The 22,604-nt window shown below is 36.7% G+C and overlaps 1 protein-coding gene and 3 non-coding genes across 5 annotated transcripts; 3 read left to right on the plus strand and 1 right to left on the minus strand.

The window, feature by feature from the left end:
- The first annotated feature begins 1,881 nt into the window (after positions 1–1,881).
- LOC118813200 (properdin-like) lies at positions 1,882–14,238 on the plus strand. Of its 2 annotated transcripts, none has more exons than XM_036578405.1 (10): positions 1,882–1,991; positions 2,120–2,216; positions 2,495–2,636; positions 4,096–4,262; positions 6,765–6,935; positions 7,311–7,505; positions 8,585–8,758; positions 8,996–9,190; positions 12,112–12,223; positions 12,863–14,238. In XM_036578405.1, the coding sequence occupies exons 2-10, from the start codon at positions 2,159–2,161 to the stop codon at positions 12,960–12,962; spliced, it is 1,314 nt and encodes a 437-aa protein (XP_036434298.1). In that variant the 5' UTR covers positions 1,882–1,991; positions 2,120–2,158; the 3' UTR covers positions 12,963–14,238. The 2 variants fall into 2 exon arrangements, with proteins under 2 accessions (XP_036434298.1, XP_036434299.1); XM_036578406.1 differs by having other exon boundaries at positions 1,916–2,016.
- Positions 14,239–14,977: 739 nt separating this feature from the next.
- Positions 14,978–15,050, minus strand: trnav-cac. Its single transcript has one exon. It is a non-coding gene; the product is annotated as a tRNA-Val (tRNA).
- Positions 15,051–20,316: 5,266 nt separating this feature from the next.
- Positions 20,317–20,389, plus strand: trnaf-gaa. Its single transcript has one exon. It is a non-coding gene; the product is annotated as a tRNA-Phe (tRNA).
- An 870-nt stretch (positions 20,390–21,259) lies between these two features.
- Positions 21,260–21,332, plus strand: trnav-cac. Its single transcript has one exon. It is a non-coding gene; the product is annotated as a tRNA-Val (tRNA).
- The last annotated feature ends 1,272 nt before the right edge of the window (positions 21,333–22,604 follow it).

The raw sequence follows: 22,604 nt of genomic DNA on the forward strand, positions 1-22,604 counted from the left end.
AATGTTTTCAATCATATTTTTCATTTTTGCCCAGAACTTTGTAATTTTCTTGAAGTCCCCTATACAATGCCACAGTATCCCCCTGGCTTTTCCACACTTTATAGCGGTACCTGGAATATTACTATTGAATTTGTTTAGCTTTTCTGGCTTTTATGTGTAAGTTCACATTAGCAAATTATACTGAAGTATTTTCACATGAGTATTAACTGTGTGTTTTTGGGCCTTACTACACGCCTCCTCCATTTCCTCCATTGATATATTCACTTTTAGGTCTTCTCGCCATCAAGTTAGATTGAGAAGATTCACCAGCAGCAACAACATAGATACTGTAATGATATATACATTTAGTTTTGTTCCACAATGTATTTTCCTGTTTTTGATGATCCATGTTGTTGGTAGTGAGCCTTACACATACAAGAAATATCAGTGCTAAAGTCGAATGCAAAAATTTGAACACCCCCAGTCAAACTACTTTTTTGTTGGTTTGGTTTTCTAAGAGACAATAACATATCCACCTAAATGTGGCTATGTTTCTGCACATTTTAAGGCACAATTTCTATTGATGTGCTGAGTTTAAGTACATAAATAAAACATATTCAAACATGTTCTCTATAGAGTGAACTTACTTTCACTTAGAAAATCAACAAACCATGTATTTTGACCAGGTTGACTTGTTTTATTGATTTTCTAAGTGAAGGTAAGTAAACACAGCCTCTACAGAGAACACAGTCCTGCACATCTTAATATACATTTACTGTTGGAAAAAATACGGAAAAAAAAAAACATAAAAATTGCGAAAACTTATGATATATTTTATATTTTATGTTATATTTTTTCAACAAACTAAATAGAGATTGTGCAGAGAAGTTACATATTTAAATGTGTTCTGTGTAGAGGGTGTGCTGACCTATTGTCGTTTAAAAAAATCAACAAAACATGTCATTTAACCATGTTCAAACTTTTGCATGCTACTGTACATCATCTCCTCATTAATGGAATATAGCAATTATTGCCAGCAGCAAGTAAAGTGAAAGACAAAACTGCACTGTAATTCATGTGGAAACGATGTAAACATTTGAAACAAGAACAAAAATTCAGTGCATCACCCGTTTCAGTGTGGCGGGTTCCTTTGTGTTCAGTCTAAAAATATGAGGCATCATCTAAAAAATGAGGCCAGTCATCTAAAAAAAATCCAGTTCTTTCCTCATTCGCTCTTTTTGTTTACGGTGTCCTCCTCCATCCAGGTTCAAAGCTGAACTTGAGCCAAGACATGCATTCATTAATCTTTCAGACTGACCCTTGAATGACCAATCAAAATGTGCACATGTGATATAACAGTTTCATAGCAGACAAAGCCAATTTAACAGTACACAATTTAACATTCTGCCGTCATGTTTATACAGACACAAAGAAGGTTCTAAAACAGGCCTCTTCCATGTTGAACTGTTTGGTTAAACTGTGGTAAACATCCAACATGCTGGCGTCACAGGTGCAAATACAGTTCACTGGCCTTACGGGAATCTGCAGTATGAAAAGTCAACAGATATAATTTAAGGCAATCATTTAAGAGCTTTTGTGTTGACATTTTATATTTACTAAACCAGAAGACTTTGGAGAACTTATGAAATATGTTTTGAAAAATGAAATTTGTTTTGAATGGGCAAAAACGCATCACAAAACAATAATAGTATGTTTTACAGCTTCATATCAAAATATATTCCCTTTACAGTTACAGTTACTCAGAGCTACTACAAAACAGCAATGCAATGGTCAAACAAAAGGGCAAGTGAAACTTCAGCAAACTGCTGCATGATTGACACATTTTGATTACTCAGCAAAAATGTACCCCAAATAAGGAATAGTGGCATTGCTCAGTTGGTTGTTTTTTTTTGGCCATTCTGATTGGTCTTTTCAGCCTCTAAAGACAAAGGTCATGAGAAGGGAAAGCTATTACTATTAAACTATCCTCAGACCAGGAGACATCAGGGCAGGTATTGAAGTTAGAGAAAGAATAAGGAGAGTTCATGAAATGCGATAGTGAATGAATCAGTGGTTTATCTTACACCTTGCTCATTGTGCATTTACAATCATTTTGATCATTTTCTTTGTAACTATACAGGAGCTGGAATATCAAGACTTCAGATCTTTGTAGGCAACAATGAAGACGATCATGCTGTGCATGATACTCCTCCTGGTGCTTCATATTCAGCCAACAGGTTGGTATTACTGTTATATTCGTATTCATCTTCTGATATCCTACACCCAGTGTGCAAGACTTACGCAAGTATTCAATTTATGTCATATGCAGTTTGAACACTGCACATTTTACTGCACAATTTCTATTTATTTGCTTAGTTATACAAGTTGGAAAAGAACAAAAACATATATATATATATACATATATATATATATATATATATATATATATATATATATATATGGTGTATTAATGAACAGAAACGTCGGTAAGCTCACCTTTGTTCTTGTTTCTCAGTCTCCCAGATGGCGCAGTGCTATGCTAACTTTTCTCTGACTGATGGAACCTGCAGTGATGTTTTGGGAGAAGTGACAATTGACGACTGCTGTATGAACCCTAAGTATGCTTATCAGGAAGGTGGAGTTTGCAAGTCCTGTAGGTAAGTCCTGACCTAATTCAAAAGCTACATCTTGAGCCTCTTTATATATGTTTGCCTTAATGGCTGATAAATATTCTTACAAATAAACCTTTGGTCAAGATTGGTTCCCACTAATACTGTTGTAATTGTCAGTGTTTAGCACAATGTTCTAGAAATGAGTTGCATTATTTGAGGATAAAGAATTAATGCAAAACGTCAACAAAACAAAGCTTTTTAAAATTCTGTACTCGTGGGTAAAAGATAAAGCGTAATGTTTATTAAAAGGAGAATGAACTGAAGTAACAGGGTTAACACCAGACCAGGTTAGAAACCAGATTAATCAAACACAATACATGGAAGACGTTAACAGAGTCAGCTAAACAAGTGAGGGTCGTAACCAAAAAGCAAACACACAGGTGGACTAAGCTAAAAGTACAAATCCAAGAATAAGCAATAAGGAAACAAAGCAAGGTCATAAACAGGACAGCTAACTAACAAAGAACAGCTCTGCTTGCACTGACAGAACAGGGGCAATATTTCGCAAAGACATGGTGCAAATAGACAGGCTTATATGCAAGGAAACACAGGTGGTTGTAATTAATTTTCAGGTGGGATCTGCTTGGTGGCTTGTGATTGGCTGATGGAGTCACATGACAGACAGAAGAATTCTAACAGAATGTATAATTAGCCATAATTCATACCTAGTTCTTAAGTAACACATGCATGAAATTGGCTAAATATGTGAGAATCATCCACAGTGTTGTAGCCTCTTTTTTCAGGCCCCTACTGGCCATTCTTTCAGCAGAATAAAAATTGATTCAGATATTTTAATCAATATAGCTATTTTTCCCCATAACATTATTCAAGTTTCATCACCTAATTGCCATATCAGCAACTGGGACACTGTTGGCTCTGCATGTGAAATGTGACTCTGTGTTGAACTGCTAGCGAGCAATGAGGGGTCAGCGTGTGGGTGAGAACCCCTTGCTGTGAAAACAGTTCACACCTCTACATAAAACAGCCATGACAGATAAAATAGACAGCACAAATACAGCTTTCTTTATGTCCAAACAGAAATCATGCACAACTGCTACAATAAAAAAATGCAGTGAAACACATTTAAACTGTTGACTTTCTTGCTCACCTATAAAAACAAAAATCTATGTCTGTCCAGTTTTGTAAATCATACACCTTCCCATGCTATAGTTTTCCAGGTGGTTGCTAGGGTATTGCAAGTGGTTGGTGTGATACCACAAATGGTTATTAGAGTGTTGCTAGCTGGTAGCTGGTGCAATGCTAGGTGGTAGCTGTGGTACTACATGGTTAGTAAAGTGTTGCTAATGGAGTTGTATCATCATGATATTAGTTGTGTGCACATTGAACATTACACATTACTTAACCTACTAGGTTCATAAAAAAGCACAAGCAAGAAATATGCACATCACTTTATGAAAACACTTTTAAAAATGTTTCTCTACAGATTTGCTCAATGGACTGAATGGTCTGCTTGGAGCGAGTGCTCAGTGAGTTGTAAGGATGGAGTGCAGCAGAGACGACGTGCTTGCTATGGCTTTGGGAGGTGCCAAGATCTTTCCAGGAAAGGGAGCGTCCAAACTAAACCATGTGTAGACAGGGTCTGCTGTCCAGGTAAGGAAATGGGCTTGTGTATGGAACAGGACAGTAGGCATTTTTTAACTGTTTAGCTACCCTGAAATCCCATATGTGGATCCACATTTCAGTTCATCACTTAATGACTACATAGCTTGCATATTATTTTCATAGCAGTTAGTCGAACATGAACCCACACAAGCTTTATTTACAGTTATTAGAGGTGTTACAATATGATATGATTAGTATTCATTTTTCCTGATATGACGCTTGCAAGACAACTGTGAAACAAATATAGTTTGATCTTGTATTAGAAAAATATTTGTGATATAGGACATACTGACGTAAACTGGCATAGTTTCCACTGTTCTAGTAATGAAATTTCATGACATTTCTGAGAGAGATCGAAATTAAAAAGTATGAAAAAAAACATCCCCTATGTTGCACCTGAAGCCATTGTGCTGTATCATTTACACTTATTGACATTTATTTGTATTTTAAGAAAATTGCTTGTTTGTATTAATTATGCTTCCACTCTGTGCTGTAGTCTGTTTATTTCACTTTTGTATTGAAAATGCATAGTATTGTGCTGCAGTATCAGCCCTTATTTTTCTTACCCAAAGCTCATACTGTGTGAACACAAGAAACACAATGTGTAATATGAAGTACTGTGTTTACAGTACCTTCTATTAGCAATATAAATAACATTACTTCAATCATCACTTTTCAAATAAAAGTGTTTAATACAGTATTTAAGCAAGTTTTAAAATGTACTATTCTCTCCGCAGTCCACATATGGAAACTACGCTGAAAAACAACCTAATTTAATTAATTGTTTTCATGATGTCTTCAAAAAAAATAACACATTTACATATATTCTCCTATCCAGCCTATAGCAGTTTAGTCCCACTCATTCACCCTGAAGTTATAAGGAGTATTTAAGCCTGGACTGCTTTTTGTATGAGGCACAATACAGGACAGCAATGACAACAGAGATCATTTACATATATATCAGTCTTAACCCTCTATTTCATGGTGTTGCCATTAGGCAGCAGTTACTTTATCTCAATTTTACTAAATGGCAGTAATATTAAATTCAGGTTTTACTGTTTAATTGTGGAAAAAGTGTCTTTTACTTTAGAAAGGACAAAGACTTGATGACATCACGTGACAGGAAATCTTGTTTGCACTCCCCTTTTCCATGGACAGTTGACACTGAGAAGGTCATGACCTGAGGGCTCCCAAAGCTGACTAATTGTTCAACATTTAGGCAAAATTCCTTCCAGGCGAAAATTAAATACTATCTGGGGGAAGATAACTTTTCATCATTAAAACCAGTTTAGATGTGATAAGGTTTTTGTAAAAAGGTAAAATGCATTTGTTGCCATATGGCAACTGTTTGCAAATATGGAAGTGATCTGTGGGCATTCAACCTATTGGACTATAATTGACTCACATAGCACTAGGCTACTCTGAGACTATTTCAACAACTTTTGATTACATTTAATGAAAAAACATTATTTTTATTTGTATTTTGTAATTTCAGACATTTTGTTACAGTTATGTATTATCTGGATTATAAATTACCCCACTGGAAATTATAGTTTTAACAGAAGGAACTGTGATATCCCACCCAAATTATATGTTAGTCCACTTTTGTGTACATTTCTAGACATAAACATTTTGCTGATGACTAATGAGATTAAATAATATTGAATGACAATAATTAACTTAAATAGGAAATACATTTGTTTTTGATCGAGAAAATGATGTCCCATGTCCTATTACAGGTTCATGTAACTTGAATTTAACTAAATTAAATAAATTTTATGGAACGTTCCACAATTGTGCGTTGTTGCCATATGGCAACAATTTACCAACCACTCCCCTTAAAAAAATTACATTTTTTTCAAATCTGTCCATTATTTAAGCAATTTTAAATAACAAAAAACACATTCAAACATTTGAAAAAACACATTTTTTTATCATGTTTAAGTAATAATTCATGCCATATACAGTTAAAGACACAGCCTGTTTAATTCTAGGGGATAGGTTGAAAAGTGATCATGTAAAAATTAATTATGACTGTTTTTGGTACATGAATCCAAAACAAACTTTAGTAGGTCTCAGGGAAGAAAATAAAATGGATATAGATGCTTTAAATGAAAAATCATTCATCTATTTAAATAATATAGTGCAAATAAAACACCACATTGTAAGTAAAAGGCAACTGGCTATGGAACATGTTGAGTCATGCAAAATTATGCTACAACATTTTGTTCCAAGTCCATCAGCAGTATTCAGTATAGTGCAAGTGCACCTTATTTACATCATAAACACAGGTCAACATCAAGACAATAGATTGGCTGACTGCTGACTGCGGGTTTGGAGCAAAAGTTCTGATCACAGTTCCAATCTTGGCCAACTCCAGTTGTGCATTCCCAGTGATGTGAAAATTGTGTATTGTTACACCTGGAGTTAATAACCTTTCAAAGTGAGGCTGCTAATGACCGTTTCTCAATTTCTTGTTTTTTTTTTAAGAAAATGGAGGATGGACAGAGTGGAGCTCATGGTTTCCATGTTCTGTTACATGTGAAAGCGGAATCAAAAAGAGGAACAGGAAGTGCACCGAACCCCCTCCCAAATGTGGTGGCTCTTGTCTTGGCGACAGTGAAGAAACTATACGTTGTGACACAGGGATCGTCTGCCCAAGTACACAGCATTTTTCTCAGTGACAGTTTTTATTCATCATCATACTACAACAATGCACATTAAAGGAATATTCCAGCATTTTTCAACTCAGTCTATATCTGCAGCATCTGTAGTGTAATAATAACAATAATTCATGTATGTTTCCTGAACTTAGAATAGAACGGAAAACCCAATGACTCAAAACAAACGTGTAATAGAAGCCAAATGAGCCGTTGCTTCTTTTTCACTTAATACAAGGAAACTTGCACCGGCAAAATTAATGAATCGATTATAGTCGATTAAATCGTCTATAAGTTTCAGATGCAGCAGTTAGAGAAGTCGCTTTACTACTGTTGTAACACTGCCATTTAACAGATTCTGTGATTTTATCCCCAGTTCATGGCAGCTGGTCTTTATGGGGTAGCTGGGGTCCTTGTATGGGAACATGTCAGGATGAGGGCTTCCCACCCCCTGAACAGCAGCGCCATAGGACCTGTACAAACCCTCCGCCATCTGTGGTGCCACGTGGCAACAACTGCCCAGGTTCCAACACAGACAGCCAGCCCTGCACAGGATTACCTTTCTGTCCAGGTAACACAATTGCCAGGAGTTTGTTTCAGTTAGTCAAGTTCAATTTCACTACACCTAAAATACTCCACTTACAGCATTCTGCATATTGTCGCTGTTCAGTCTTTGATTTGTTGAATCTTAGTGATGCTTTTTAAACATAGATCACAGTACACCTCTAAATATGCTTGAAGAAGAACAGGAGAAGCTAAAAGCATTATTAACTTTTACACAAGTTGAAGTAACAAGATTTTGGTTTTGACCATTTCTATTTGTGACACAGTGTAGAGTACAAATTGTGCTTTAAATTGTGTTTAAAAAAAATAAAAATGGCAAAAATTTAGATTTTTTTGTTCTGAAAGCAACAATATATTCTTAAATCTGTACACTATTGTTCTATTGTGAGTATGGTGATTTCACCCATGTCACTCCATAAAACAGCAAACAGTAGAAATTGTAGTCATCACTCTTTTACAAGTACACTGCAAACAGGTGCATAAAATCAGCAGAATGGGTTGTACCGATGACCTCAGCAGTGTCATAGGATGCCACATTTTCAGAAAGACCACTCATGAAATATCTAAATCTGTATATATGATGAATGATAAATCTGGGTTTGGTGGATACAGAAGACTATTACCTGTCCGTATGTATAAAATTTGGTTGAGGGGGAATAATGGTCTGAGGCTATTTTTAAGAAACTTGTGCCCCAGTTCCAGTGAAGGGAAATTTCAAGTTAAGCATACAATGGCATTTTAGTTAGTTGTGTGCTTCTGACAGTTTGGGAATAGCCCTGACCTGAACACCATTCAACTTTTTTGTGATAAACTGGAATTGTTGACTGTCAGTAAGGCTGTATTGCCCTATATCTGTGCTAGGCCTCACTAATATTCTTGTTGGAAGCGAAACCCTGCAGCCCTGTTCCATAATCTGTTAAAAAGCCTTGCTAGAAGAGTGGGGGCTTCTCTAGCAGCAAAAGGAGGTCCAACTTTTCACTACGTTTGTCTCAATGCAAGCTTAACAGGCTCCTTGTAAGCTGTGTCTTACATGAGCAATGAAACTTGTTCTGATTCTGAGTAAAGCTTTCCATGTTTTTTTAACAGTGAATGGAAACTGGGGAAACTGGGGCTCTCCCTCGCCATGCTCTGTGACATGTGGAGTGGGGCGACAAATGCAACGTCGAAAATGCGACAATCCTGCACCAAAATATGGTGGCCAGCAGTGCCAAGGGGACGACACCAGAATTACACTCTGCACTACTGATAAATACTGCCCATGTAAGACCCTTTTCTGTTTGTACTGTTTTATTTTAGTTGATCTTCTTTGAAAAATAATATTTTGTGTCATATGTAAAAGACCATAATTATGATGATCTGATGTTTCTAATTTTTAACTTATAGCAACTAACTATAAGCTAACAGTGCTAAAATACTTTTACTTCTTTACTTTACCTTCTGTTTTCTTTGGACATGGATAATGGAAAATATAAAACAGCAACATTTCTCCTCTTTCAGTTGATGGTCATTGGAGTGAGTGGGGTCAATGGTCTCAGTGTAAATCACCCAATGAAAGAACAATTAATTGTAAGAACAGACAGGGATATCGGAGGAGAGAACGAGATTGTTTAGGCAGGTACCACGAGGGGCAGTACTGTCCTGGGGAAGGTGTGGAACACACAACCTGCTATGACATTGACAGATGCGATGATTGTAAGTATCTCCATTCACTTATCTCATTTATCACACACAGTGTGAATGACACATTTAGAGAAGCACAAGTTAGCCTCTTTCTGCAGGCCTCATAGTGGAAATAATTAATACAATCAAATAAAATATTTTGCCCCCAAACTGATTTGTTTTCCAATATATGATTAACTAGGACGCTGTTGATTGTGTGTGAAAAGTTACTCTGTGTTGAACTGCTAGCGAGCAATGAGGGGTGAAAACAATTCACACCTCTCCACAAAGATGGCTGCGCCAAGATAAAACAGACAGCATAACTGTAGCTATCTTTATATAAAAAAAAATCACACACTGCCACAATTAAAAAGCACCCAAACACAATAAAAGCACTTTTATTAATGTGGCCGCGCTTGTTCACCTACAAAGATGAAAATCCTGCTTCTGGTATAGTTTATTATTGATAGGTAGCTAACTAGCTTGACAGTTTGGTAATTTATTTATTTCATTAAACCTAGAAAGAAGCTTTTACATCTAAAGGTGTACTTTTGTGTCTGTGTGACCCTTATGTATATACAACTAGGGTTGCCAGGTGTCTGGTTTGGGATTGGTGTTCTAACAATTTGGTCTAGCCATTGAGCGGGTTTACTGCGCATGCCCACATCATTAGTATAGTACACACTTAAAAATTATGGTTTCTTAAGGGTATAGAACCATGAACCTTCAAAGAACCCTTGGTGTTCTTTGCATTGTGAAATTGTTATTCATATTAATGGAGATTGTGCTGTAGATGGTTCTATATAGAAGCTTTTTGAAAAGGGTTCTATATAGCACCAGTAAGAGTTACAATGTCACGCTCGTTACAATAGAAGACCCATTTTTGGTGCTATATAGAACCCTTTTCAAAAAGCCTCTATATAGAATCATCTACAACACATTCTCCATCAATCTGAAGAATGCTTTCATGATGCAAAGAACCCTTTAATCATGCAAATGTTTCCATGAGTGTGCATGGTTCTATATAGAAGCATTTTCTTTAGTAAAGAATTCTTGAAGAACCATCTTTTTCAAGTGTGTATAATAACTTTATTTGTTTTTCTAATACTTTATTGTGGTTTTAATATTAATCCAGATATGCTTCAAGTGTATAATGCAGAATCTGCTGATACCAATTCCTGATAGGGTGATTTAGGCTATCAAAACATCCTACCTATAGTTTTATTTGGGGGGCTACCTACAAGTATGCTACAGTAGTAGGATATAATGACAAGATAGGACAATTTTTTTTAGCTCTGTTGTTGTTGCTGGTTGGTAATGCCATTAGTAGCTATGTTGCAATGTCCAATTGAGTGTCACTCTAAGGGCACTTGATTTGTTGAAGTAGATAAAATACCTTTCTAGCCTTGTCATTGCGCTTCTCTCTATCTCAGAGCTCTGTCTAACGGCTACTGATCTGTGTTAGAGATATCAGTGATCTGTCTTGGTAAACCAGTCCTAAGACTACTGTACAGGTAATAGATAGATTAAGGGGAATTTTTTTGTTCAGAAGTATTCTGTTTTCATAAATACAACAATATTGAAGGGCATGTAATAATACCCATAGATGAGATTAATGAAGAGTTTTGTATAAAAGCTAAAGTTAATGAAGCTAATAAAAAGACAGTTACAACACTGTTATAATGCTGCAATATAATTGAGTATATTTCTGCTGACAGGGTGGTTAATTCAGTGTGTTTGTTTAAATGTAATTATAGCAATTTAAAGTGTTCAAGGTAAGAATATTTCACGTATCGAATAACCATTAAACAGCACATTCCCAATTCCTAATGTAACACATGCTTAATGCTAGAAATTACTATAAAACTCCTATCATGGTTCAGGTGGTATGAGCAGTGCATCCCCTAAAGCTGAAATTATTATTCATTAGTTATTATCCAAAGATAACAAAGACGTCTGGCTCCTCAGATTAAGCTTTAAATGATATGAGCCACTGACAGAGCTGGGTAATGCTTTGAAAAGGTAGTGATGGCTGAATAATAAGTACAGTGTCCTAAATCTATTCAGTGACATATTTCATTACAATACATAAAAAGTAACGTACATAAGGCACATGGGTTGTTACTGGTTGGCAGTTTTGTTTAGGCAATTCTTCTATTAATACATGAAATACATGATAACATGAAAAAGTAACATCATTTACATGAAGTTCTGAAATTCTTAACATATTTTCTTCTCTCTCATTGTTTGCTTCAGTCCGCTGGTCATTTCACAATCCCTCCAAGCAGGAGACCAGTACAACAATGAGGCTAAGCTTATCACTCGCAAACATGCCCTACTACTGTGAAGATTGTTATCTTGATCATTTCACAAAAGAGCTCAGAGATGTTAAAATCAATAACTGGCTCATCACATGATGCTAAATGTATTAGCTAGCAAACATTAGTCGGCTATAATCATTCGTACATGCGTGTGTTTAATGATATGGGGGTAAAATATGACCAGTGCTACATTTATTATTTATACCACAGGAGGACGATAAATTTGCATGAAAAATATAAACTTACAAATTAAACCCATAAACTTGTGCTCACACAGTTATTTCCACAGGAAGCCTAATTTTCATTCCAATAAAAGGGGGGGGGCAAGTGTGTATGTTTACAACTCCTCTAATAAACGGGGGGTGCATCTGCTACACTTGCTCCATTGCTCAGGTGCCTATGATGACTACAATGATGGCAATGATGACAATGATGATGATTGTTGTGGTTCGCATTTATAATATCTCAACCTATTCTGATTTATATCAGAATTAATAATATAATCAATAAACTCCTTTTTATAGCTAATACTCATCATATAGTCATAATACTGCATTTTTGTTTATCTAGTTATTTATTTTTCACTGCAAGTACATTTTTACACGTGACTTCAAATCTTTTGTGACCATGCAGTAACTGGCTCCTGGTCAGAATGGAGTAGCTGGAGTTTGTGTAAACCTGACTGTGGAAAGAATTCTGTTCAGATGAGAAAGAAGGAGTGCGTGCCAGACCTCTCAAAATACAGGTAAAGCTCTTCAAATGGCATGCTCTTTATTTAAAGGGCCCATATCCTGCATTATTCTGGTATTTTCTTGTTTTCTCTAAGGTCTACTTTTAACAGTAGACCACTGTCCAACCTCTCTTCATCCCTTAGACCGAAACAGGCTGTTTTAGCTACTGTGACTTTACGACTAGTATATGTAAATGACTTCTGTTCTGAGTGGCTGCCCTGTATTGTGTCTCATTCAAAAAGCACTCCTGGTTGAAACACTCCTTATAACTTCAGCGTGAATGGGTGGAGCTAAACTGCTACAGGCTGAGTAGTCAGATGTTTGTAAATTTGGTTTCATGACAACAACAATTCATTGAAAAAGTATATTTTTTGTAGAAGCTGCTTAGCTTCTATCTATGCACTGTATGAACTGGGATTAAACTGTACATTTTGAAACGTGAAATTCAGTTTTACATGATATGGGCCTTTTAAAGGACAGATTCTTTATTTTTTTTCTGGCAGTTTGTGAGTTTATAATAAATAAGCGGTATAGAGAACCAGCAATAGATATTATAGAACATCTGCGTGTTCTCTCATGTGCACAAAAGTGTGCTGTTTAGTGTTATTTTGACATCAACTAATAATTTTACCCTTGCTGTTTCTCCCCCACAGAGACAAGAACCTTGAGATTTTTTCAGGAATCCCTGATATCAACTGTCCACCTTCAGACACAGAAGAGACTAGAGCATGTTTCAATCTTCCTGATTGCTAGAGGAAGTACAAGCTCATTTGATGACTGCCATTGATGCGATTTGAAGTATTAAATGAAGCTTTTTCACAGTGTTTCTATGTCAGCGGCTTGTGGCTTCTGTCTTGCTTCATTTCAGTCATCTCTAAAGTACGCCCAAAACTCTGCAACCCTAAAAGAAGACAATGCGTCAACACAGATCAGTGGTAACTAGTTATATCTACTCAGTTACATGTACTTAAATAACATTTTGTTGGATTTTAACTTTACTAGTGAGTATTTTCAAATGATACGGCAACTTCTATTCAGCTGTATTTAAAAAATGAACTGTTACGGTTATATTTTAGACATCTAACATCTACTTACCATTTTCTTTTTTAGTTTTGTTATGTAATATTGGTGACTGAATCTGTATTGTACTGAGACTGGTCACACCTATCGCTATCATTTAGGCCAGGCCTATTTAATTAAAATTCAATAAGGTTCAGTTAGAGAAAATTTCTTCAAGCAAAGGTCCGAAACATCATAATGTCTAACTTTCATCATGATTTAGTGCTGTATACTGTATACTGAATTAGCCTAGTAGTTATATCAACATCTTATGTAGTCAACAACTGAATGTCAAATCAAATACAGTACAATTCAGTAATATTTCAACAATATTTATTGTCAGTTTTCTCTTTTAAGAGCACGCAATGTGAAATAACCTCCCTCTGACTCACTTTCTTCTCCGACTGCTGATTCTCACCTCGTTCCTCCCATTTCTACTTAGTTTATCAGTTATAGGTACAGGTCTGCATAGGATCGCGGTCCGCCTATTCGTGACCTCTGATTTAGGCTATCATTGTGAGGTTTATCATTTTATTTTAGACCAAGAATGCACCAAAAAGAGAAAAATATTACCTAACAAACTTCAGTTCCTCTGATGGTAGATGCAGGATGTACTAAGATGTTCCACTGCAGTTCTACAAGTTACTCTTTTTACTTGCAACTTTCCTGCTTCTACGCAAGACGCTTATTGTAAAAATACTTCTACTTCTGCTTAACTTGTTATTTCAGTAAAGTACTTTTATTGCTGGTTAGATAAAGTCTGAATTTGAAATAGAAATAAATTACATTTGCTGGCAGTTAGAGCTCTCTTAAAAGAAGCCAGGATACCTTAAATGAATAAAATGCATATATTCATCTCAGAATGCTTTTTGAATAAAATGTTGTTGCAGGAAAGAGCCACATCTCATTTGTCATTCATAAATGCTGACATGTAACCAGCAGTCTTGATAAAACCAAGTTTTCCAGTAAAGTGTGTTCCTCTTATTTTATTGGACTACACACAACTACTTCACAACTTACCATTCACTCTACAGCCCATACATACAATCTAAATTACAAAACAGTCTGTTTTTACTTAATTGCTTTTGTAATGTCATGTAATCTAACTCATTTTCATATATCTGACTGTTCAGCCTACAGCAGTTTAGTTCTGTCCATTCACACTGGAGTTATAAGACGTTTCAGCCCGGAGTGCTTTTGAATAACCCAGGACAACCAGTAAGAACAGAAATCATTTACATACATCAGTCTTAAAGGGACAGTAACAAAAACAGCCTGTTTAATTCTAAGGGATGGAGAGAGGTTGGAAATGGTCATGTAAAAATGTTTTTTTTGGTACATATAAAAGTATTTGGTACATAAAACCACACAGACATCATTACTAGGCCTCATTTTTTTTAGTACTTACTAATTTAGTAAGTTTACTGTGTGACTTGTAAAGTCTGCTTTTTATTGAAATAAATACCAATCCATGGGTCACGTCAGCGTTCAGGAGAAGGTGGTTGTGCACACACACCAGGCATGAATAAACATTACAGGCTTCTTTCCTGTAAACTGATTAATCCTGGTTGGTTATCAGTGGTTCTGGTAAACACACAGTCAAGGGTCATGATGACGCTGTGTGGTGAACTTTCCTAACTCTGATTTCATTTTGTCAAACTGTCAACACATCAACACAATTCCTCTCCAGATTAAAGGCACTTAAACGTTGTTTCCGCCCGGTTTTGAACCGGGGACCTTTCGCGTGTGAGGCGAACGTGATAACCACTACACTACGGAAACAACGTGCTGGGTGTTAGCCATGTTAACTTCTGACAATTCACATCTCAATCGTGATCATGCGTTTGAGGTGTAGTTGTTGTGACAGTAATGACATTAACTGGTGGAAACCTAGTCCGGGGATTATTCCAGCTAGATCAATAATTTTCGTCAATTTCTTGGCTAAAGTGGAGGATCAGCGTAGCCTGATCATTGGCTATGTTTGAAATAGCATACTGTGTACTGTATACTGCATGCTGCCCATCAGTGTGTACTGCATACTGCCCTTCATCAGTGTATCCTGTATACTGAATACTGCCCTTCATTAGTGTGTACTATTTACTGCCCTTTATCAGTGTATACTGCCCTTCATCCGTGTATCCTGTATACTGCATACTGCCCTTCATCAGTGTGTACTATTTACTGCCCTTTATCAGTGTATACTGCCCTTCATCAGTGTATCCTGTATACTGAATACTGCCCTTCATCAGTGTATCCTGTATACTACATACTGCCCTTCATCAGTGTGTACTATTTACTGCCCTTTATAAGTGTATACTGCCCTTCATCCGTGTATCCTGTATACTGCATACTGCCCTTCATCAGTGTATCCTGTATACTGCATACTGCCCTTCATCACTGCATCAGTGTACTGCCCTTCATCAGTGCATCCTGTATACTGAATACTGCCCTTCATCAGTGTATACTGCATGCTGCCCTTCATCAGTGTATCCTGTATACTGTTCTTAATCAGTGAATACTGTATACTGCCCTACATCAGTGTGTCCTGTGTACTGCATACAGCCCTTCTTCAGTATATACTGTACAGTGCATACTGCCCTTCATCAGTGTATCCCGTATACTGCATACTTTCCTTCATCAGTGTATCCTGCATACTGCCCTTCATCAGTGCATACTGCATACTGCCCTTCATCAGTGTACCATGTATACTGCATACTGCCCTTCATCAGTGTATCCTGTATATTGCCCTTCATCAGTGTATACTGCATGCTGCCCTTCATCAGTGTATCCTGTATACTGCATACTGCCCTTCATCAGTGTATACTGCATACTGCCCTTCATCAGTGCATACTGCATACTGTCCTACATCAGTGTACCATGTATACTGCATACTGCCCTTCATCAGTGTATACTGTACAGTGCATACTGTTCTTCATCAGTGTATACTGTATACTGCATACTGCCCTGTACTGTATACTGCATACTGTCCTTCATTAGTAGTAAACTATATACTTCATACTGCCCTTCATTGGTGTCTAGTAATATGACACAAGCTGTGTGCCGAACTACAGGGAAGGCGCACGGGAGGGTGCTTTAATAATGATTATATAAATGATTATATTACATACTTTCTAATGATGGTTTATAAAAAAAAGTACATTTTACTAGTAGTGAAACATTATATTTGTAAAATGTATTTCATGTAATATGACTCAATGGCGTACAAATTGTCAGTGAAGGGGCGGTACAAGAAGGGCTCCCAGGCTCAGAATAAAAAGGATAATAAAGATTTTAATAAAGATTTTTAAAATATGTTTTTTTGAAGGATTAACATATCTGTATCCAAATCTCTGATTCATCCCAAAAAGTCCCAGAAAATATTCACCCCACAAAGAGCCTGTGTCACAGCCTGTGGATTTTACACAGTGTGGATGGTAACACTGTAGGCTGAACAGCGGAAAGATCTTCATATATATATTCATAATAAAGCAGTTAAAGATCACATGGATGGTGGAGCTGTGGTAGACAATGATTCACTCCATAAAATTCCTGTGCACGGATTTTTAAAACAGGTGTATTTGATAAACAAGACGAAAAAATACTTTTATTAGTGATTTTTTTGAGCCTGTGGCAGGAATACAACCTCAAGTAAAAATGGGCTTATTCAGATTACTCTAATTGACAACTACGTCTTTGTCTTTTTTTTTATTTTCCAGCTCCAGCTCTCTAACTTCAAGTTACACTTTAATTTTTTTAGTAGATTTTTTTAAGTCTTGTGAACATCAGCTTCCTCTTGCTGCATTATCAGAGTAGAATTCGCTGGTTTCTGATGGTGTGGCCTGGTAGTTGACTTATTGGCTTCTTGCTGTCTAAAGTGGACATCCAGGTTTGACGAAAACAGATCATGCTGGTTACGTTGGTTAAACTGGTAGACAAGCTTGGTCACGTGGTCAACTGCTAGCCCAGGTAAACCATCAAATGACCTGGCCACGGTGTTTTTTTCAGCAGGGCTGTCTAAAGACAACTTTAAGGTGGGGGTGGGGGCTTCTGAAACTTTATGTAGCGTATATGTGACGTGACCGATGACATCAGCCAAAAAGATTTTCATTTATTTATGTATGTATGTATTTAGCTTGTTTCCATCAAACAGAACGTGTTATATAGCACTACAGTGTGAAGATAACAATATATAAATACCGCTTAAATGACACATTAAATCGCGCATCCTCTCTCTGCTCTCTCGTTCTGTACGAACGTTACGCAAATTAACTGAGCGCGACCAATCAGATTGTTGATATGTGGCGCGGAAATCGATTGTGTCACACCCACAGACACGCGGCGAGGTTTCACACTGAAACGCAAACAGGGCGGGAGATACAACGGTTGATAAAACGTTGTTATAACGATAGCTGATCATTTTTAAGTGTAAAAACAGTATGCGGCCGCTACTGGCTGCTTTGGGGCCGTGAGCTGAAACACACGCAAGTTGAGGTTCGAAGAGAGAAAGTCTTTGCTCTCTTAAACAAAGCAGGACTACTGCAGGTTTTGACTATATAAAACCGCAAACTCTAAAACAGGCACACATGGGTCTGTACTACGCTCAAACTCTTATAATGTTCCGAACGTTTTATTGTTATATTATTTTAAACAGTGGCGGTCCTGAAATCAGGGGCTACTGCAGCCCCCTCAGCACCCCCACTTCCCGCTTCCCTGCCTCGTACATAGTGCTCTATTGCTTTAAATGACATCATACAGGGTGAGGGACAGTATTGGAGCCTGTGGAGCAGCCAGGAATAAGAGCAGGCGAGTTCTGACAGTCTTTTACAATGTCTATTTGTTGCTTTTTCAGGTTAGACGGGGTCCGTCAAGCTCAACCCAACCACCCCGTGACGCAAAATAGACAGGTAATGCGTTTTTTATTAAAATTTCTAGACTATTTATGCACACATGAATGCATGTAAAGGTCAAGAGAATCACATGACCATATGGAGAACCACATGACAACTGTGGCAATTGTAAGATGAAATTTACCACATTTATAGTGACAGGGTGGTTCTGCTTCCCGTTTGAATGTGAAAATTGAATTGGAGCCTGTACAAATGTACAGGTTAAAATGTCTGATTTAGTGGGAAAGCTCACTCACTCACTCACTTTACATCTTTCACTCACTCACTCACTCACTCGCTCGCTCGCTCACTCACTTTACATCTTTCACTCACTCACTCACTACATCTTTCACTCACTCACTCACTCACTCACTTTATTTCTTTCACTCACTCACTATCACTTTCACTCACTCACTCACTATCACTTTTACTCACTCACTCACTATCACTTTCACTCACTCACTCACTATCACTTTCACTCACTATCACTTTTACTCACTCACTCACTCACTATCACTTTCACTCACTCAATCACTCACTCACTATCACTTTCACTCACTCACTCAATCACTCACTATCACTTTTACTCACTCACTCACTAATTCACTCACTTACACATTCACTATCTATAGCTTTATGAATATATGAAATATTTGGACCATTGTTCATTTTTCAATATTAGTTGTTACGAGAACAATAATTAGAATGAAAGGCTGTTTTAACCTAATTTTTGACTGTTGCATATTTGAATTCCTGATGTTTTTGTTCACAATTTGAATGGTCAGTATTTGTTTAGTTCAATACAGGCATATATATTTGAACTTTTCCTAGCATGCTGTAATATTAATAAAACCTCATTTTGATATATATTCTTGTACCATGAAGTCATGCCTACATTTATATGCAGAATTAACAGGAGTTTTCAGTGTTAGATGAAGACTAAAACCAGCAGATCATATAGAGAGACAGTTTGTCCGCACCCCCGTTACATCAGTTTCCCCTGTCACAAGGTCAATTTTGTTAAAAAAAATTATGAAAAGGGAGTAAAAAGTTAAAAATGAATGTTGACTAACCTTCTTGATTTGTAGACTAATCAGGTCAATGTAATTTTTATTAGAAAATTTGAAGTGAATTAGTATTTTTTGCACAAACAATGAGGCCATTCACTTGTCAAATTCATATTTGAAGAATCTAAAAATAAAAAAATAAACGATATTACATACTTTCTAATGATGGTTTATAAAAAAAAGTACATTTTACTAGTAGTAAAACATTATATTTGTAAAATGTATTTTATGTAATATGACTCAAATGGTGTACATATTGTCTGTGAAGGGGTGGCACAAGAAGGGCTCCCAGGTCAGAATAAAAAGGATAATAAAGATTTCATGCCTGGTGAGAAAATATTCACCCCACAAAGAGCCTGTGTCACAGCCTGTGGATTTTACACAGTGTGGATGATAATACTGAGGGTTGAACAGTGAAAAGATCTTTTAATAAAGCGGTTAAAGATCACATGGATGGTGGAGCTGTGATGGACAATGATTCACTCCCTAAAATTCATGTGCATAGATTTTTAAAACAAGTGTATTTTATAAACAAGACAACAAACACTTTTTATTAGTGATTGTGGCAGGAATACAGCCTCAAGTAAATGTTACAAAACAAGCTTATTCAAATTACTCTAATTGACACGTCTTTCTCTTTTTTTCTTATTTTCCAGCTCCAGCTTTCTAATTTTAAGATACACTTTATTTTTTTAGTATTTTTTTTAAGTCTTGTGAACATCAGCTTCCTCTTGCTGCATTATCAGAGTAGAATTCGCGGGTTTCTGATGGTGTGGCCTGGTAGTTGATTGTTATTAGCTTCTTGCTGTCTAAAGTGGACATCCAGGTTTGACGAAAACAGATCATGCTGGTTACGTTGGTTAAACTGGTAGACTAGCTTGGTCACGTGGTCAACTGCTAGCCCAGGTAAACCATCAAATGACCTGACCACTGTGTTTTTTTCAGTAGAGTTGTCTAAAGACAACGACAAAATGATACTATAAACGTACATATTTAAGACAGATTATTTTACATAGCACCAAATTAGATTATATGCATACGTTAGGCACAAAAAAAGCGTTCCAAGAGCACACAGTGCCGCTGTGAGGACCCACAGCCGAAATAGCTCAGTTGGGAGAGCGTTAGACTGAAGATCTAAAGGTCCCTGGTTCGATCCCGGGTTTCGGCATTTTATTCTCGTCATTTTTAAACACGCACGGTTTCACAGTGCAACATCAAAGAGACAAGGTTTCAGAAAGTAAGCAGAGAGGGCAGTTATTCTTTTTGGCTGTGAACAAACCGATATGTGATATGTGATTCTTCAAGGGTCACATTGTGAACATGCCTCTGTAAATTTTTATACATTCCAGTATTGTAATCCAGCACTAACCTTACTTTGTCGTCAGATTTATTATCACAACTACAGACAGCTTGAAAAAAACAAAAAAAAAAACATAGCAAGGACGCAGGTTAAACAGCAAGAGTTCGGTTCTCACAGTCACATTTCATGTTCACAGGGTGAGGACAAACAAAGGTATATTTTATTATAAACGGTGCTTCTGCTGGTCTGTTAAACTGATTTGGTGCGAGATCAACAGACGATCCAACGTCCAGATCCAGTTCCCAGCAAACCTGACCACTGTGCAATCACTCTCATATTTGCACGTGGCTTGTTTTTTTTTTCCGAGTCAAGAAATACTGCCTTCTACCGGCGACATTTTGCTACTGCAGTGCTTTAACGTGGACCGGAAAAATACGGCGAAAAACCTCGCGACTAAGCCAACTTCAGCTTCGTCAAGTTGAGGCTAAAATGTTCAGGGGGCTCTCGTTCTTCCACTTTTCTAATTCAGGAAAATTCTGACACAGCACCCATTCTTTTGAAAATTATAGTTCCTCTTAATTCCTTTCATTACCGAAAATCGGGATCCCTGCCGGTTTTGGTTTAATTAAGATTTTTTTTTACTAAGGCAATGTGATGCGGGAGGACATAGCACGTACAAAACAACACGAGAATATCTGGTATTCCACAACTACACATGTTGAAAATTGAGTATCACACGTTTCCGTAGTGTAGTGGTTATCACGTTCGCCTCACACGCGAAAGGTCCCCGGTTCGAAACCGGGCGGAAACATTCATTATTTTTTTTTCTTTCCTCTGCTATAGTGTGCAGTTTTTTAATTAACAGTAAGAATACAGTAAATCTCAAACTTGTTTTCTAACATAAGAACACCACTTTATTCCCCAGGGCTCTGGTTCTGTAAGTAAAGAATTAAACAAACTGCAGTAAAAATTTTATTGACACGATTTCCCCCCAAATGTAACCAAGATTTATTTTTGCGCAGGAGCTGCAAAGCTATTGTAACTGACCAGTAGTGAACGCTTGAATAGGCATGCAGTTTGCACAGTGCTAATGGGCTCAATGTATAATGTCTGACTGGTTTAAGTCTTCATTACTTGCTACATTAGCCTCACAGCTAAGCAATATTAAGCAAACATTGGACATTGAACATGTACTGAATGACTACATTTGGGTTAAGGGGGAAATTATATAAGTCTGAATTTACGCCAAACCAAGTATCTTTCAAAGTAGTATTTTTCTTCTGTCCTATCAGTGTTACTAAACTGTAAATAGACTGAACTTGCTTTGTGGCATCAATAAATGCAGAGTATGCACACCAGTTTTGTATTCAAGTATTATTTTGTGAGGTTTACAAATGTTGAGATTATGAGGTAGTAGGTTTCACTAACATCCTTTAGTTACCACAAGCAGAACCATTAATTACATAAAAGTTTATTTTTTCCAGATTGTACTGTAATTTTCCATTTGCTTGCTTATTTTTTTCACCTTACACTGGATCACATACCATAGGAACAATGCGATAAAAGATATCGGTCTGAAGTGAATTTATTGTATAAATATGGGTATTGCTAGCATTCAGTCCAGCAAATCTCTAAACGGGACTAACTTATGTTCAAGTAAAGAATTCTACATATAGAAATAAAGATAATGAAATCAACAATCATACATTGTGCATGAGGCCCAGAATGGTTGCATTTTCAAGGAAAATTCCTTTGGTCCATGTACAGGATGTATTTTAGCACTTCTAACAGGAAAGAAAATAAAAGTACACTTAGTATTAAGACAAGTCAAGAATTCTAGTCCAGTGAGAAATGATACACTATGAGGTGCTCGTTCTGTAGAAAGTATATGTAACAGAAGGTAATGAGCAAATCTGATGAATCTGTAACAAATTTTGATTATGCTTTTTCAGAAACTACTAGATGTTAAAGAGATGGACCTGAAGGATTAACGTGATTTTAATGGTAAAAAAAGCCATTGGTGAAAGAGAGACTGCGTTAAGGTCAATAAATAAAAATATGATTGTTCAAAGAAATGAGGCAC

This window comes from Colossoma macropomum, unplaced genomic scaffold, assembly GCF_904425465.1.
Source record: "Colossoma macropomum unplaced genomic scaffold, Colossoma_macropomum, whole genome shotgun sequence".
Classification (NCBI taxonomy): domain Eukaryota; kingdom Metazoa; phylum Chordata; class Actinopteri; order Characiformes; family Serrasalmidae; genus Colossoma; species Colossoma macropomum.